General features: G+C 36.9%; 1 protein-coding gene across 2 annotated transcripts; it reads right to left on the bottom strand.

Moving 5' to 3' along the window:
• Positions 1–10,805: 10,805 nt before the first annotated feature.
• On the bottom strand, positions 10,806–17,601 carry LOC110909792 (protein MICRORCHIDIA 6). Of its 2 annotated transcripts, none has more exons than XM_022154546.2 (21): positions 17,446–17,601; positions 15,672–15,978; positions 15,494–15,568; positions 15,364–15,398; positions 15,175–15,253; positions 14,987–15,076; positions 14,820–14,895; positions 14,664–14,742; positions 14,146–14,268; positions 13,961–14,059; positions 13,364–13,465; positions 13,116–13,262; positions 12,936–13,028; positions 12,341–12,392; positions 12,155–12,266; positions 11,776–12,053; positions 11,637–11,710; positions 11,485–11,549; positions 11,289–11,331; positions 11,056–11,150; positions 10,806–10,966 (listed from the first exon to the last, which is right to left on the bottom strand). In XM_022154546.2, the coding sequence occupies exons 2-21, from the start codon at positions 15,952–15,954 to the stop codon at positions 10,960–10,962; spliced, it is 2,007 nt and encodes a 668-aa protein (XP_022010238.1). In that variant the 5' UTR covers positions 15,955–15,978; positions 17,446–17,601; the 3' UTR covers positions 10,806–10,959. The 2 variants fall into 2 exon arrangements, with proteins under 2 accessions (XP_022010238.1, XP_022010239.1); XM_022154547.2 differs by having other exon boundaries at positions 17,465–17,599.
• Positions 17,602–18,338: the final 737 nt, after the last annotated feature.

The following is an 18,338-nucleotide window of genomic DNA, read 5'->3' as shown; positions in this document are numbered from 1 at the left end:
ATAAAACGCGTTGGAAGTTGCACAATGTCACCTCAATCGTAGCTTCAATTTAATTGCCTCGATTCACGAGATAATCTTTAAAATATATCCGTTGGAATTGGTATACCAACAGATATAGTTTGGGGACAATTGTTATGGGTGGTTTTCTGCTTATATATCCTGAATAATATTCTGACTGTGTTTCTTTTGTTATGATCAGGATACCGGATCAGGATATTGGTAACATCCTGATACAGTATCCTGGTAATGACTAATTAATTCACGTGCAGATTAATGGTGCAACTCTATAACGTTAAAGTGGACTTCTCCTCCTGAAGACTCGGGCAAATTTGTTGGATTATAAACGTTGGAGCCGGAAGACGTGGACTACAACGTTCACAAAGGGAATATTCGTTATATCCCGGATTTGTAGGCTAGTTAGTTAGTTTTACTTTACTATAAATAGGATTGATCGGATCAGATAAGAACACACAATCTCTCGAACTCTCTTGCTCTCTAGCTGCAAACACTCACAACACACTTACACTTGTATTTAAATCGCATTGTAACACTTAGTTGATCCGCATCATATCCTGCACTGTATCCTGACATTTGAAGTAATAAGAAGATCAAGGCAGCTGCGATTGTCAGCTCCGGAGGTTTTGTGCCGGCGATCTAGATTGATCAAGGGCTTTCCTCATACATCCCGTGTCACCCTTTACATTTTTGCTCATTGTTTGATTGTAGATACAGCTCGATATCCTGAGCCGTATCCTGAAAACTGTTTTTGCAAGGAACTAAATTAGCATATTTTCGATAAACATTCTTAGCACACTACCTCACTTAACTAATTTGATCACTTAATTGCTTCGGTAATTTTTGACCAAAACAACCACCATCGCCATGAGCTTGAAAATAAATCTGTCTGGTTCAAATGCATTTGTTTCAAGCCCCCTACAAACCCCCATCATTTGCCGACAAAGGAACCATCTCATATCTTAAACCAATAAGTTAAAGATTCAGGTTCAATAACGCCGGCGTTGCCAACCCAACGAGACCAAAATAACTTCTTGTGCTCTCAAATCAAGGGTTGCAGTGTTATTCTCCGGTGGTCCGATGCAACGGCGACAATTGTTAGATGGTGGAAGTGGTGCAGTGGTGGTTGTTTTTGTGGTGGAGGTGGTGCGGCGGCGAATCAGAATCAATATAAAACCAGATTCTTCTGTTTCCAATGACGATAGATCTGGAGATTTGAGGTTTGCAGTCAGAAATAGGGTTTTATATACACAACTCAAATTGCGTGAAAATCAATCAGAAGGCATAATCTTCTACACTTGAATTTCAAGATTTGAAATTGATTTCTTTACTTCATTTGCTTAAGTGTCTCTGTTTTGAGTTATAGTTGTTTAATTATATTGCTTAAATGGATTATTGTATCCTATGGTAGTGGTTTTACGGTTGTGGTTGTGGTAGTGGTGGTGAACGGTGGTTGCAATGGTGGTGGTGAGCGGTGGTTGCAGTTAGGGCCGTCAAAACTGCTCGGCGCTCGTCGCTCGCTCTACGCTCGTTGGGAAATTGCTCGGAAAATGCTCGTTCGATTTGATGCTCGGTTGTAAACGAGCCGCTCTGCTTTGTTCGGTTTGTAAACGAGCCGCTCTGCTTGGTTCGGTTTGTAAACGAGCCAAGCATGAGCAAAGGTCCGCTCGGCTCGGTTCGGCTCGAATTATTATTTTTAGTTAGTATATATATATATATACATATGCACATACATACATAAACATGTATATACACAAATATAAATTATACATATATAGACATACACACCTATATATATACACACATACATATAGGGTAAGGTTCAACCACCATTATTGTGAGAACCGCGAGAACCAATGTGAACACAAAATAAAATCTAAAAAATATATAAAAAAAGCACTCAATTTTTTTTAATATTTAAAAAAATCGCTATATTTCGTTACAAAAAAAAAACTTTTTTTAGTAACAGTTATCCATGCACATGTGCATATGTATCATTGCTTCGACAAATTCTGTAATACATTATAAGTAATACACAATTGCACTTTAATTTACAATACCATCTGTCATACACTACTTTTTACATTACCAATATTCAAAATGCACATGTGCATCATTATGTATAACCATGATATAACGTGTTTTGATATAAAAAGTTTGTGATTTTGAATGGAGAAGTAGGCCCATATACATGTTTTTTTGTTAGTTATATCTAGTGGTTGATGGTTTGGTTATAGTTGTCAATTTATGATGTAATATGTTGATTGGATGGTATAAATGGTGTTTATATACTTGTAATAAAGTGAAAATATTGGTAATGGTATTGTATTTATGGATGGTAGAAGGTAATGGTATTGTATTATGGATGGTAGAAAGTAATGGTAGTGTATTATGGATGGTATGATAGATGAAAGGGAAACTGTATTCAAAGTAGTGTACCAAAACACCTCAACGTTTCATGCCGTTACCCTAAGTCAATCGTCTCTTGCAGTCAACGTCATTGTTCGTGCAATACGATCATCGCCTCGTCAGCCACAACATTGTTATTCATAAGAAAAATATTATGCCATGAAATGTGCTTGTTTTTAAGACATTAAAACTTGAGACCCTACATTGTCACTATCTCTCTCAGCAAATTTAAATCAGGCGACATGGTTGTCCAAATCGCTCAAACTTCGCTCGCTGCTCGCTCGAAATATTTAGTGCTCGGAAAATGCTCGCTTGATTTGTGGCTCGGTTTTAAAGGAGCCGCTCCGCTCGGTTCGGTTTGTAAACGAGCCAAGCACGAGCAAAGGTCCGCTCGGTTCGGCTCGGCTCGTGAACAGCCCTAGTTGCAGTGGCTGTGAGCAGTGGTGAACTGGGTTTTTATAAAGTGTATAAAGGATCCATTCCACATCATCATGCCACATTGGATGATACTAACACATAGGATTCTAAAAAACGAAATTAGTGTTTAGTTAACGACAGGGTGATATGACACACAAAGTGTTAAGTTATGAGTGGTGTGAGCCAAAGTAAAAGTTGGGAATGGAAACGGCCAAAAGCGAATAGTTGGGGGTGATAAAATCCAATAACCCAATTAAAAATGCACAAAATTATCCACCTCAAACAAAACCGATGATATATAATGATTTTTTTTAATAAAACCTATTTAATGGAATCTGACATACATTTTAACACCTATCACATATAAATATCTACAAAACCTATGTAGTACGGGTATGAGGAATTACAAAACTCAAAAATTCAAGATACGGGTACGACAAAAAAATATAAAAAATAAAAATATATTAAACAAAGTCCAAAACAGATATAATTAATTAATCATAGATAATTAACCGTAGATAATTAATTATCAATAATCAAATCATTTTCAAATTACAGTTCATCTAGCGAGAGATCGGCAACCTACAAAAACCCAACATCTTCCATTGAATCAAAAGTATCTCTACCCACATCCCACATCTTTACATCATCATTCGGATTCCTAGACAAAAGTCGGAGATTATTGTGCATGTAAACCAAGTCTTGAGCATGACTTGTAGTCAACTTGTGAAGTTCTTGTTAAATCCTCAAAAGGACCCATCTTCGTTGAAAACATTGCATACTCATTAAGGACTCTTCTATGCTCATCAACATTAGAAAACAACCTTCGAAAACATTTCATCATTTTCTGTGAAATTTCTCCATCTCTGTGTAGAGCAATTCTTGAAGAATCCTCAAGAGGGAGCTAAACGATGTAGGAGTGTTATTCTTTGCCCATTGAGCCTGTAAAATATCATGCACAACAACATAAAAGAAACTTAATTGAGATGTCGGGCGTTGTTCTTTCTTGTAGATCTTAATCTTCACATTCTCAATTATGGAATTCCACATTTCATACACCAAGTGTAAACATAGCTTGTCGGTGTCACAAACTCTAATCATCTCATTTATAGGTCCAACAAAACTAAGAATATATGATACTTTTTCCCACCATTCATCATCCATTAAGTTTTTCTGTAACAAAGTTTGCTTTCACAGTGTCATCTTCTCCATAAGAAGACCATTCTTCGCTTATGACCATAGCTTGAAGACCCCTTTTGATAAGTTTCAATCTCTTAAGCATAACAATGATGGAGTTAAAGCGAGTATCAACAACCGGAAGCAGTCTAATAGGAGTAAGCTTGGTGAAACTCAAGTCTCTTATTATGGTTCATGGTGAAATTTTTTATTGCAAGCTCATTTGCATGAACTTTTATCCATTTGTACTCTTCATATACTGTTTCATTTGTTTCAACATACCTCGGTGGACAAATGTTCTTCAAAGCAAGATTAAGCGTATGAACAGCACATGGTGTCCAATAGATGTGAGGAAACTGACTCTCTATAATCTTTCCAGTCGCCTAACAGTTTGCTGCATTGTTGGTAATTATTTGCACAACATTTTGATGACCAATTTCATTGATGACTTCTTTCATCAAATCAACAATAAAAAATATATCCTTCACTTTCCCAAAACAATTCACTGCCTTTAGAAACATAGGACCACAACCTGAGGTAGCCATGAAATTGATTAGAGGATTTCTTGTAGGATTACTCCAACCATCACTCAGAATAGTCACACTTTTTTCTTTCCATGAAAACCTAACTGGTTCCAATAGCCTGTGAACATTTTCTTTTTCTTTTTGTAATAAAGTTGTTCTGAGCTTATTATAACCAGGAGGTACATAACCATCATTTTTGTTTGCAGCAACAAACTGAAAAGCCCCGAGATAGTGTGGATTTCTTGTAAGATTAAAAGGTAAACCTCCGATATAAAACATCTTTGCTGTTTCTTGATCCAGTTGGTCCCTAATTTCAACACCAAAAGCTCTTTCAAGATGTGTTGAGATACCTTTTCTTTTCTTAAATCCAATACAAGTTTCACATGACAACCCGACTTCTTTCGCTTTTGACTCGTCTCTTATCTTCATACGCATCATCTAACCGTTTCATCTCAAGTTTGTCACCCACTGTTGATTTCTTGCAAATACTAATCCCAATACCTATATAAACAAGTCAAGTTACTACTCATTACTCAATATATCAACATCAAATCATCAATACTTATATCATCAACCAATAATACTAATACTTGCTTTAGAACACTACAAAGATTACCTTTTATACTAAGTAAATATGCTCTAACCCTTGAATATGATCCTTGTATGATTTCACTGCAAAGGTTGCACTTAAATTTCCATGTTCCTCCTATTGCACCTTGCTTTTCGATTTTAGTCACATAGTCCCATAATGAAGGTTCTTTCTACTGATGTAATTGATGATCATTGTGTTTCTTGAGAAGCCATAATCAATTGATTGATGAATAGAGATAATGAATTGAGAATTGAAGACTGTTGAATACGTTACTGTTGATCGCTATGTTTAAGTAAACGGCGGTTGTTTGGAATTTGAAAGGGTTAAAAGTTAGAACCCTAAAAATAAAAGGGAACTTTTAGTAGACGTCCGTTGATCGCTATGTTTAAGTAAAAGGCGGTTGTTTGGAATTTGAAAGGGTTAAAAGTTAGAACCCTAAAAATAAAAGGAACTTTTAGTAGACGTCCCCGGAAACATTCAGCAGTCGTTCCCCAATATCTGGAACCGTTTATGGAACGTCCCCATGGCGTTTCCGTCCACAAAACGTCCCCGGGACGGTACCCCATGCTTTCAGGCGTCCCCATGCTTCATAGGTGTATAAAGGATCCATTTCCACATCATCATGCCACATTGGATGATAATGACACGTAGGATTCTAAAACAAACGAAACTAGTGTTTAGTTAATGACGGGGTGACATGACACACAAAGTGTTAAGTTAGGAGGGGTGGGAACCAAAATAAAAGTTGGGAGTGGCAGCGGCCAAAAGCAAATTGTTGGGGGTGCTAAAATCCAATAAGCCAAATAAAAATGCACAAAGTAATCCACTTTAAACAAAACCGATGATATATAATGTTTTTATAAAGACCTATTTAATGGAATTTGACACACATTTTAACACGAGTATCACACATAAATATCTCCAGAACTGCATGATACCGCCAAATTTCTTTTACATAAAGGCATTTTAACGAACACCTATAACATATTGAAAACTGCATCAACTTTTTTTCCTTGCTATGAGTAAGATTTTACCGGGTACATTTTGTTTATCCAAATGATTACCTTTAAATCAAACGCGTCCATGAATATTCAGAAATTGTTTGAACTTATAGTAGTCATAAATACGGTTATGCAAAAGTTAACCTCATTTTGGCGCGCAAAAGTACTTTTGAGGGAGAGATGCACAAGAATTGCAATTAATGGAGGAAAGCTGATATAAGAGAAAAGACCAAGAGAAAGGAAAACTTAGGGGCGTTTGGTTCGCAGAAATTAAATGGAATTTTAGGGAATTGGAATTTGAATTCTCTCTTTTAGGATGTTTGGTTCACAGAATTTGATGAATTAGAATCCCAATTCCAATCTTCATGTGTTTGGTTGACAATGTACCGTTTCGACCGGCACCGTTTCGAATCAAACCCTTTCGACGCGAACTAGTGGTTGTGGGTGCCGGGGTGATGGATTCTAATTCATTTGACAACCAAACACAACAAAAATGGAATTGAGATTCCAATTCCAACAATTTCCAATTCCAATTGGAATATTTAAATTCCAAATTCAATTCCTTCAAATTCTAAGGTAGTATTCGTTTCACATAATGAAATGTAATCCAGACAGAAATTGACATTTAGATTCTGGTCTATATGTTTGATTTCTATTATGTACTTAGTTTCAAATCATATACCTTGGATTTAAAGAGGGAGCTAAACGATGTAGGAGTGTTATTCTTTGCCCATTGAGCCTGTAAAATATCATGCACAACAACATAAAAGAAACTTAATTGAGATGTCGGGCGTTGTTCTTTCTTGTAGATCTTAATCTTCACATTCTCAATTATGGAATTCCACATTTCATACACCAAGTGTAAACATGGCTTGTCGGTGTAACAAACTCTAATCATCTCATTTATAGGTCCAACAAAACTAAGAATATATGATACTTTTTTCCCACCATTCATCATCCATAAGTTTTTCTGTAACAAAGTTTGCTTTCACAGTGTCATCTTCTCCATAAGAAGACCATTCTTCGCTTATGACCATAGCTTGAAGACCCCTTTTGATAAGTTTCAATCTCTTAAGCATAACAATAATGGAGTCAAAGCGAGTATCAACAACCGGAAGCAGTCTAATAGGAGTAAGCTTGGTGAAACTCAAGTCTCTTATTATGGTTCATGGTGAAATTTTTTATTGCAAGCTCATTTGCATGAACTTTTATCCATTTGTACTCTTCATACAGTGTTTCATTTGTTTCCACATACCTCGGTGGACAAATGTTCTTCAAAGCAAGATTAAGCGTATGAACAGCACATGGTGTCCAATAGATGTGAGGAAACTAACTCTCTATAATCTTTCCAATCGCCTTACAGTTTGCTGCATTGTTGGTAATTATTTGTACAACATTTTGATGACCAATTTCATTAATGACTTCTTTCATCAAATCAACAATAAAAAATATATCCTTCACTTTCCCAAAACAATTCACTGCCTTTAGAAACATAGGACCACAACCTGAGGTAGCCATGAAATTGATTAGAGGCTTTCTTGTAGGATTACTCCAACCATCACTCAGAATAGTCACACCTTTTTCTTTCCATGAAAACCTAACTGGTTCCAATAGCCTGTGAACATTTTCTTTTTCTTTTTGTAGTAAAGTTGTTCTGAGCTTATTATAACCAGGAGGTACATAACCATCATTTTTGTTTGCAGCAACAAACTGAAAAGTCCCGAGATAGTGTGGATTTCTTGTAAGATTAAAAGGTAAACCTCCGATATAAAACATCTTTGCTATTTCTTGATTCAGTTGGTCCCTAATTTCAACACCAAAAGCTCTTTCAAGATGTGTTGAGCTACCTTTTCTTTTCTTAAATCCAATACAAGTTTCACATGACAATCCGACTTCTTTCGCTTTTGACTCGTCTCTTATCTTCATACGCATCATCTAACCGTTTCATCTCAAGTTTGTCACCCACTGTTGATTTCTTGCAAATACTAATCCCAATACCTATATAAACAAGTCAAGTTATTACTCATTACTCAATATATCAACATCAAATCATCAATACTTATACCATCAACCAATAATACTAATACTTGCTTTAGAACACTACAAAGATTACCTTTTATACTAAGCAAATATGCTCTAACCCTTGAATATGATCCTTGTATGATTTCACTGCAAAGGTTGCACTTAAATTTCCATGTTCCTCCTATTGCACCTTGCTTTTCGATTTTAGTCACATAGTCCCACAATGGAGGTTCTTTCTACTGATGTAATTGATGATCATTGTGTTTCTTGAGAAGCCATAATCAATTGATTGATGAATAGAGAGAATGAATTGAGAATTGAAGAACTGAAGACTGTTGAATACGTTAATGTTGATCGCTATGTTTAAGTAAAAGGCGGTTGTTTGGAATTTGAAAGGGTTAAAAGTTAGAACCCTAAAAATAAAAGGGAACTTTTAGTAGACGTCCCCGAAACCTTTAGTTGCCTTCCCCATTTTCCGGAAACGTTCAGCAGCCGTTCCCCAATATCTGGAACCGTTTATGGAACGTCCCCATGGCGTTTCCGTCCACAAAACGTCCCCGGGACGGTACCCCATGCTTTCAGGCGTCCCCATGCTTCATAGGTGTATAAAGGATCCATTTCCACATCATCATGCCACATTGGATGATAATGACACGTAGGATTCTAAAACAAATGAAACTAGTGTTTAGTTAATGACGGGGTGACATGACACACAAAGTGTTAAGTTAGGAGGGGGTGGGAACCAAAATAAAAGTTGGGAGTGGCAGCGGCCAAAAGCAAATTGTTGGGGGTGCTAAAATCCAATAAGCCATTTAAAAATGCACAAAGTAATCCACTTTAAACAAAACCGATGATATATAATGTTTTTATAAAGACCTATTTAATGGAATTTGACACACATTTTAACACGAGTATCACACATAAATATCTACAGAATTGCATGATATCGCCAAATTTCTTTTACATAAAGGCATTTTAACGAACACCTATAACATATGGAAAACTGCATCAACTTTTTTTCCTTGCTATGAGTAAGATTTTACCGGGTACATTTTGTTTGTTATCCAAATGATTACCTTTAAATCAAACGCGTCCATGAATATTCAGAAATTGTTTGAACTTATAGTAGTCATAAATTCGGTTATGCAAAAGTTAACCTCATTTTGGCGCGCAAAAGTACTTTTGAGAGAGAGATGCACAAGAATTGCAATTAATGGAGGAAAGCTGATATAAGAGAAAAGACCAAGAGAAAGGAAAACTTAGGGGCGTTTGGTTCGCAGAAATTAAATGGAATTTTAGGAAATTGGAATTTGAATTCTCTCTCTTAGGATGTTTGGTTCACAGAATTTGATGAATTAGAATCCCAATTCCAATCTTCACGTGTTTGGTTGACAATGTACCGTTTCGACCCGTACATCGAACCGTTTCGACGTGAACCGTTTCGACCTACCGTTTCGACCGGTACCGTTTCGAATCAAACCCTTTCGACGCGAACTAGTGGTTGTGGGTGCCGGGGTGACGGATTCTAATTCATTTGACAACCAAACACAACAAAAATGGAATTGAGATTCCAATTCCAACAATTTCCAATTCCAATTGGAATATTTAAATTCCAAATTCAATTCCTTCAAATTCTAAGGTAGTATTCGTTTCACATAATGGAATGTAATCCAGACAGAAATTGACATTTAGATTCTGGTCTTTATGTTGTTCGTTTCAACAAAGGTAGGAATTGGAATCTCAATTCCATTCTTGATCGTGTTCGGTCAGCAAAGGAATTGGAATTTGAATTGCAGACGAATTTCTTCAAATTCTTTTAGTCAAAATCCCACCTGATTTTGAAGGAATTCAAATAAAATCATTTGAATATTTGACTGGTCATCGATGACTTAAACGTCTCAACCCAAACTCGTCCCTCGCCAACACGCAACACCTCGCCCGGACCCTGCCTGCCGCCTACCCACAAAAATTTGACCCGATAAGCCCACGTCGTCCCGCAACGTCTTGACGCAATCCAACCTAGCATCTACCGGACACGTCTCGACCCGATCCGTTAACGCCAAAAACATCCTGACCCAAACCGACCCGTTAACTGCCAAAACTTCTCGATTCGACCCGTTAACAACAAACTTCTCGACCCGATCTGGCTCATTATTGATCTGAAACGTTTCAACACAACCCGGCCTTGACCCGAAACACCTAGAGAACAACCCGGCCTTTGATCCGAAACGTCTCGTCCCGAATCAGCCCAAACTGGGTCATCCAATCGGGCGGAAATAGATCGCCAGATTCTGGTTCATTTCCCAAATGAACACATTAAGAATGGAAATGGAATTGAGATTCCAATTCTATCATTCCAATTCTTATGAAACCGGTTAAACCCTTTCTGAGCCAAATCCCATACGGTATAAAAACCGGATTTTAAAACATTGCATGAAACGAACACTACCTTAGAATGTCCGTGTTGATCCCAGTCAAAATAAATCACCCTGCAACACCGTCACTAAGGATGCCAGGATCTCCTTCAAACTCATTTGCATCCAATTCGATTATGAACTGAGCAAACATAGTAATCACTATCTTGCCCGTTTCAAATGCGAATCCAAAGGGACTGCACTAACTTTTGGCAAGATAGAAGCATGTGTGATGTGGTTTGAATGTGAACGCATGGTTGTTTTCTAAATAACGGTCAAAACTATCAAAAAAATGCCTGTCATGGTTGAACTCCTGTTTGCTCAACGCATGAACCTTAATGATCGAACGTCATCAGGTGGCAAAGTGCAACAATACCCGGTTCAAAAAATCAAATCCTACAAAAGGCAGGAGACTTATAACAAAGGATTTCCTGAGACCACATACTTAACAGCTAAAAACATTAATAAAGAAACAGGCTAGTTACTTTTCCCACTTTACAACCTCCAGGTCCTGCAAGTCAGTCAACAATCGATCATACTCCGCTTTCGCATCTCCCAGTTCCCTTTTAAGCCGCTCAACCTGTCATTCATGAACCATCAATCAAAATTCTCATACTTTAATCGATAACAAAGTCAACCTTTTCTGGAATATACTAGTCAAAAGTCAAAACCGGGTCAAAACTGCCACTTCTGTGCATTTATAGTGTGCTAACGATACCTTGTGCTTAAGTTCTTCTTCTGCCTTCTCAAACTCCAAGCATCTGAAAAAAGAAAGAACACAAAAACAATTAAAAAACATCATTTTTGTCATTTCGAACCAAGAAAAATCAAAACATCACCATGATTCTTGAAGGAAAAAAAAGAAAATGGTTAAAATCTACACAGATAAATCAGAAGTAGCCGAATATACTCACCGGGTTTTGAGCCTTTTGTTTTCATCCATCACGTTTGTCATCCCACCATTATTTCCCAAATCAGTCTACACATGAATAATCACACAATATTAAAAACCCATCAAATAAATTTCAATCTACCGTACCAAAAGGAAATTAGAGCCGCTATTTACCGCGCTGGTCCCCATCTTGGCCTTCGGCTGAAAACTTTGAGACTCATCGCTCAATTTCCTTTTTAAATTTGACCCTTTAAAACAATCGCAAACCATAAGTGAATTTATTGTTTTAAATTTATATTCATTCACTTCTTACCTTCTTTGTAACCTGGCGGGAAGCTTTGTTTTAGTTCCACTGGTTTATAAAACGAGGAACTAGAATAGAGAGCAGCCTTGCTGTTTACTGTAGCTATAAACGGTGCTCTTTGAGTGGGCCCACCATCAGAAGAACCTTTCCTAGAAATAGGTTGACCAGATTGACCTTCAACGTGCTGATGGATAGAATTAGACGAATCCTGTGCAACGGACTGGGCCCGAGCTTTTTTCCTGAATTGAGGCCCTTGTTGATACCCGATCAGCTCACAATGATAATCCCTGAATTTTTTTAGATATTTAGAATCAAATAACTGTTTAAATAAATAATGTATTAACTTTTTACCAGTTTTTAGAATCAAGGTGTTGGCTTTATCACTTACCAGTATTCCAATGTCATTTCTTTCAGACGGGTCATGAGTTTTTGGAAAAGAGAAGTTTTCTCGAAATCTTGTTTATTGTGAGTTGGTTCAATAAAATCTGCTTCAAGAACACCTACAATAAATAATTAGGTTTGTTATAAGTTCTTATTTTCTTTACATAAAAATGAAGCCCATGCAAAATCTTACCAATAACGCCTCTGCCTCGGCTACAAGCCGTAACTACAACTTGTTGAAATGGCTGTTAAAAAAGGGGCATAAGATGTTGCAAAAAACAACCAAAAAGGTCACTACTTCAATTCAAATTTTAAGATCATAGATTCATAATATTAAATGAGTAAAATGTCATTTTCGGCCCTAAGGTTTGGCCAGTTTTGCGACTTACGTCCGAATGTTTGTTTTTCCGCATCTGGAACCAAAAGGTTTGAAATCTTGTCATTTTCATCCGGCTCGTTAGCTCCATCCGTTTTTTCTCCGTTAAGTCAAGGGTATTTTCGTCTTTTTTATTTAGTAAGGGTATTTTGAATACTTGTACATTTGCTAATTGTTTGTACATAAAGTCAACAAAAAAGACAAAAATACCCCTGACTTAACGGAGAAAAATAGATGGAGTTAACGAGCCAGATGAAAACGGCAAGATTTCAAACCTTCTGGATCCAGATTCGGAAAAACAAGCCTTCGGACTTGAGTCACAAAACTGACCAAACCTTAGGGACGAAAATGACATTTTGCTCTATTTAAATAAAATTTCTGAATTAGGTGAAAAGGAATGAGAGTCGTTTACCAGTATCAACCGGTTTTTGTGGTAGATGTTAAAACCGTGAACGTTTACATTTGGGGCATTCTTGTCAAACCCTATCGTTGTAACCACCAAACCCTGAAGTGATAATTAAATTCAATTATGGGAAAATATAAAACTATTAAAGAAAAGGAAATATCAGAGAATATGTCAACTTAATACAACCTCAGCACGTCCGTCACTATGGGGTTTATACATGATAAATTCTGGGTGCTTCAGGTCTGTAGCAATATTATGATAAAGAACTACTTTGGCTCGCAATACCATTGCAAAAGTGTCTGGTAATTTTAAGTACAAAACCGATAGGTACGTCTGAAACAGGATCAAAATACAGAGTTTAAAAGAAGCATTATTATGTAGATAGATAGAATAAAAACCAAAATATATATATAGATATAATTATATAAACTTACACGGAGAGAACAACAGAGGCGATTAGCAATGTGTTGATCAGTTGCTGCCTTACGAGAACCTTCTTTTGCTTTGCTTTTACCATCCCATGTAATACAGATGTCCTGAAGAAAACTATGTTATTATACATACATATATACACGCATTTACTGATATTCATTTCCTATGAGAACTCCGAGTTGTGAGAACCGCGAAGAACTCAACTTCCCGTGTGAGTTTTTCAACCAAATTTTGCAGAAACGTAGATCAACATCTACCTAAGATAACTGTGAAAAAAAAATTGACGAGCCGGCATTTTTTCGACATGCAAGTCTTATATACAATGGTGTAAATGACTGCTGACGTCATCAGATTCAGAACGTTACGACGGTGTTTTACACCGACATAAGTTGTATACGGGTTTTTGTTTTTTTGAAAAACTTCCATAAAAAAAAAATAAAAAAAACCTTTGTATCAAAAAGTTCTCTGTTCTCACAATTCAAGCTAGTTCTCATTTTAACCCTTCCCTATATATATATATATACACTCACACACGTGTATATATAATGTATGTGTGCATATATAGTGAGGGAAAACTTAAGAAAGAATGGGAATAATACCTCAGGATCTGACTCAAAATCAAGCTCCATATTACCGTCATCGTCAAGCCATAAATTGTATATGATGATTTTCGTGCCATGAGAACCAACATCATCAAACTACACATATCATGCATGTAGTTATAGTCTGGTAAATATTATCATTTCCCAACAGTAAAATCAACTGTAAACTAAATAGCACTTACTTGCTTCAGTAGCTCCTCCTCTGTTGAATATGGAGACCATTTCAAAATGACAGATAGGTTTTCGTTACTTTGAGCATGTAGAGGATCAAAGGTTCCAGTCGCAAAATTTAACTCGTAGTGAACCTGCAGTATACAAATACTTTAGATTAATAATTTAATATCATATGTTTTTACTTATTACAATAACAAACTTTTAGGGGCTGTTTGGCAACTTCTGAATGGTTAAGTGCTAAACCGGTAAGAGGTGTGAACCATTAAGTGTTAAACCAGAGGTCTGAACCATTAAAAGCTAGTATAATGCTTAACCGTTCAGAGGCAAATGTCTGACCAATTCAGCTGAGAGGTCTTTAACCATTCAGACTCATTATAATGCTCCATTCAGACATCTGCTGGCGAAACAAACAGTTTGAACCAGTAAGAGGTCTCTGAACCATTAAGAGGCTCATTAAGAGCTAAACAAACAACCCCTTAATTGTATTCGTAAACTTAAAATGAACTATTAATAGTTAAATTCTCACCATCGGGACTACTATCCTGTCATAGCCTTCTTGGGTTAAAAATGTATATGATAAAAGACCAATACTTTGGGTTAATGACCTGACAATAAGAATAACAAACACAAATAAATTAAGACTTATCGTCTATTGATGTTGAAAAGTCAACAAAAGTCAAACCTGTCGGTTAAGTAACGGCTGAAAACGATCACATCTGCTCCAAGTCTCATTGTGCTGGTCTTAAAACCATTTCCATCTGAACGCATCTACAAGTTAACCAATCAAAATGAAGGGGCAAAATAAACGATAAAAACTAACCAAAAAGATTGGATATCGAGAAAACATACACTTCCCAATCGCAAACTTCGACTTCTTATCTGAAAACCCAAAACTCAAACAATGACGCATTGCTTCCGGGTCCATCCCCCTCCCATCATCTAAATTAAATTAAATTAAAAATTCCATTAAAATTTTCCGCGAACCAAACGCCCCTTAAAAACCACAACAAAAATAATATTTTAGGTAAATATGTTACCTTGGATTAGCAAAGCCGGACATCCATTTCTAGGATTAATTGTTTTATCTATAATTACATATCTGGCATCATTTTGTATCTACAAGATATGAAGCATGCCAAAACATAAATAAATAAATCATCACAACACAATTCACAAAAAAAAAAAGATACATAAGAATAATAAAGGTCAGGATGTCGGATCATTACCTCATCCACAGCATTGTCAATAAGCTCTGCTATGGCTGCACATGCAAATTAACACGATTTATAAAACATGTAACAACTTGCAATTAAATAAAAAAAAAATATAGAGATAATGGAGTTAAGCTGAACATACCACCAAATGCCCATTTATGAGAAGTAGCATTCGAATGAAGGAACTTCGGGTGTATATGCAGATAACTAGAACCCGCTGACATGTACATTAATAATAATAAATTAATACTCATTAAATAAAAATGTGAAAATACACAAAATATAAGCTTAAATAATATATTATCAAAATAGATCAATACATTTAATTGTGGACTTAGGAGTAAGCTCATCATTGTAAGCCCCAGCTTTCCAAAATTGTCTACAAAGTGGAGCAGCGCAAATTGGTGATGTGGAGCAAAGATTTGCATCGTCTACTGGTGACTGTCCTTGATCGAGCACACTAGTGTCGGTAGAGCTCCTATTTTCTTCGTTATGGTTTTGTTTTTGTTGGGATGCGGCCCCGGCTTGATTTGTTTCCAACTTAACGGCGGTTGTATCCGCTTCAACATGTTCATAATCATTAAAAAACTGACCAATGTCCATCTAGCTTATTCTATTCACTGCAAACTGATCAGGGAGTCAGGAAATTGGGTTAGTATCTTGCCAAAAGAAGTTATTACTTGATACCCGCAATTAAGTAGAAACTTTGACGCATGGAAGATTCTTGTATCAACTACGTATAAACTATGTTTTTATTATCATAATGGAAATTATAGCTTCCTAAAAAAATTGATTATGCAATGACAATGATCACTAGGGCTGGCAATAGGTAACCTGTAGGTAACCTGCTAAGACACGATAATACCTGTTAACCCTGCTAAGACACGATTTGCCAGCCCTAATGATCACAATTAATGTGAAAATTCACAAATTAAAAAAAACAAGAACCATGAAATCAAAATCAAGACAAAATCTCTATCCTTAGAAACTAGAAACATCCAAACTCTCATACCAACCAATGTTGTTCGCTTTGCCATCGAGGAGGGTACCCACCCCTGAGCATATTTAATTATGGAGTTATTCTCTCATCCACGGTCAATGCTCCAAAAACACGTCGGTTATATTTGAGGCAGGGTGTTTCTTATAGCCCAACATATCTCATGTAGACAAATAGAAACATAACACTTGGGTCCACATCTCACCCAATCACAAAATCACACGTCTCAAGGACGGCCAGAGTAACGACTTTGGATACCAATTTAGGCCAAGTTTAGGGCCGGCTCAAACACATTAAAAAACCTCTCAACAGCTACAAACTTGCCATCAATCACATGTACCGCCTATAACGGAGTCGGCGGCTTGTTGACCCGAGACACTTGACTAACTCGGCTCGATGCGTAGTGGCTTGGTGAGATGTGGACCCAGGTGTACCTTTTGTGTCTTTTGTGCCACCTAAGAAGGTGTCATCGTTGCTAGTGGATTGGTGGATTTCGGCTGGACTCTTTTTAGAGCATCAACAACGGCGGTGAAAGTCCAAATCCAAATCCAAACACGCCACATCATTCCAAACCTCAACGATTCCAAACCCATTTTTCCTCCAACACTAAACCATTCAAAACCTCCTCATCACACCCCACTTTTACACTTAAAAAACGCATGTGTGTGTGGTCCCCACTCCCCACTAAACCAATTGGACCGGTCCGCCACACCACACCAAACCAGGCAACCAAAGTCGGTCTCCACCAATGGTGGGTGGCATCCGGAATGGGGGTTTGGTTTTGGACGAGGGGTGTGAGTGTGTGTTACACGCTCAATTTCATTATTCTCGAAAAGCAAAACAAGAGTGGCTCTGATACCAATTTGTAACATCCAGCGTAGCATCTGATACCAACCCGCTTTGTCTAAAACAAACAAACGGACGTTTTGGTTGTCCAACAATTAACTGTAGAGTCTCCTCTCATCCACAATCAATGCAACCAAAACGCGTCAACCAAAGCACAAAACACAACATAAATACTCTACAATCAAACCATAACAAAAAAAAAAAAAAAAATTATAAAAACGGTAACGAAAACTAAATGAAATTCACCGTACATGCATATAGATTAGGTACCAGTATGTCTCTGTGTTAATTGATCGAAGCACCATCAAAATCAAAAGGGGGAATTGGAGAAAAGGGTTTCGAGTTCATAGAGAATTGTGAGTCTCTGTGTGTAAACCGGCATGCAATATTGGGATTTGAGAATATAATAATAATTTAAATATTTATAAGTCGGTTTTGTTGAGTTTACCCTTTAGGTTTCCAAGGAGGGGTGGTCCGGCCCAAAATTGTTTTGGGCCTGTATGTATGTATGTATTATATTGTATTTAAGTTTTTTTCTTTTTTTATTTTATATGTTGTTGTGACATAGTGGATGTAGTGTGAGTCGGAGGATTAGGCTTCAATAAAAAATATTGTTTGAACCAATCACCGTCTTGGTCCATCTCCAGAATAGCCACCATCACCTATTCTTGGATTACGACAAACACAAAAACCACCGCATCTTATTCACTATGAGGACATATTTTGTAAAGTCATCCCCTGAATCTGAATTATTTACCACAAAAAGAACAAAGATAAGTAGGGCTGTAAACGAACCGAACGAACACGAACAAGGTCTTGTTCGTGTTCGTTCGTTAAGGAAATAGATGTGTTCACGAACAGTCCATGAACACTTACCGAACGAGATTTCATGTTCGTGTTCGTTCATTAAGAAAAAGAGCGTGTTCACGAACAGTTCACGAACACCAACAAACACAAAAAAAAATTGGCGAACGCGACGAAGGGTAAAGGTGGATGACCCGGAGAGTAGCACTGGAGATTGAATATCTTATTGTGGAACGGAGGTCGATCATATACATCCATGTAAATAATGAGAAAGGAAAGGGGAATGGTGCATAAACAAGGTGAAATAGGGTTCCCTAGTTTAATTGTTAGAGTAATAAAA

The sequence above is a fragment of the Helianthus annuus genome, chromosome 16 (genome assembly GCF_002127325.2).
Source record: "Helianthus annuus cultivar XRQ/B chromosome 16, HanXRQr2.0-SUNRISE, whole genome shotgun sequence".
Classification (NCBI taxonomy): Eukaryota; Viridiplantae; Streptophyta; class Magnoliopsida; order Asterales; family Asteraceae; genus Helianthus; species Helianthus annuus.
Note: the sequence above shows the minus strand (reverse complement) of the source record. Positions and strands in the feature narration are given on the sequence as shown.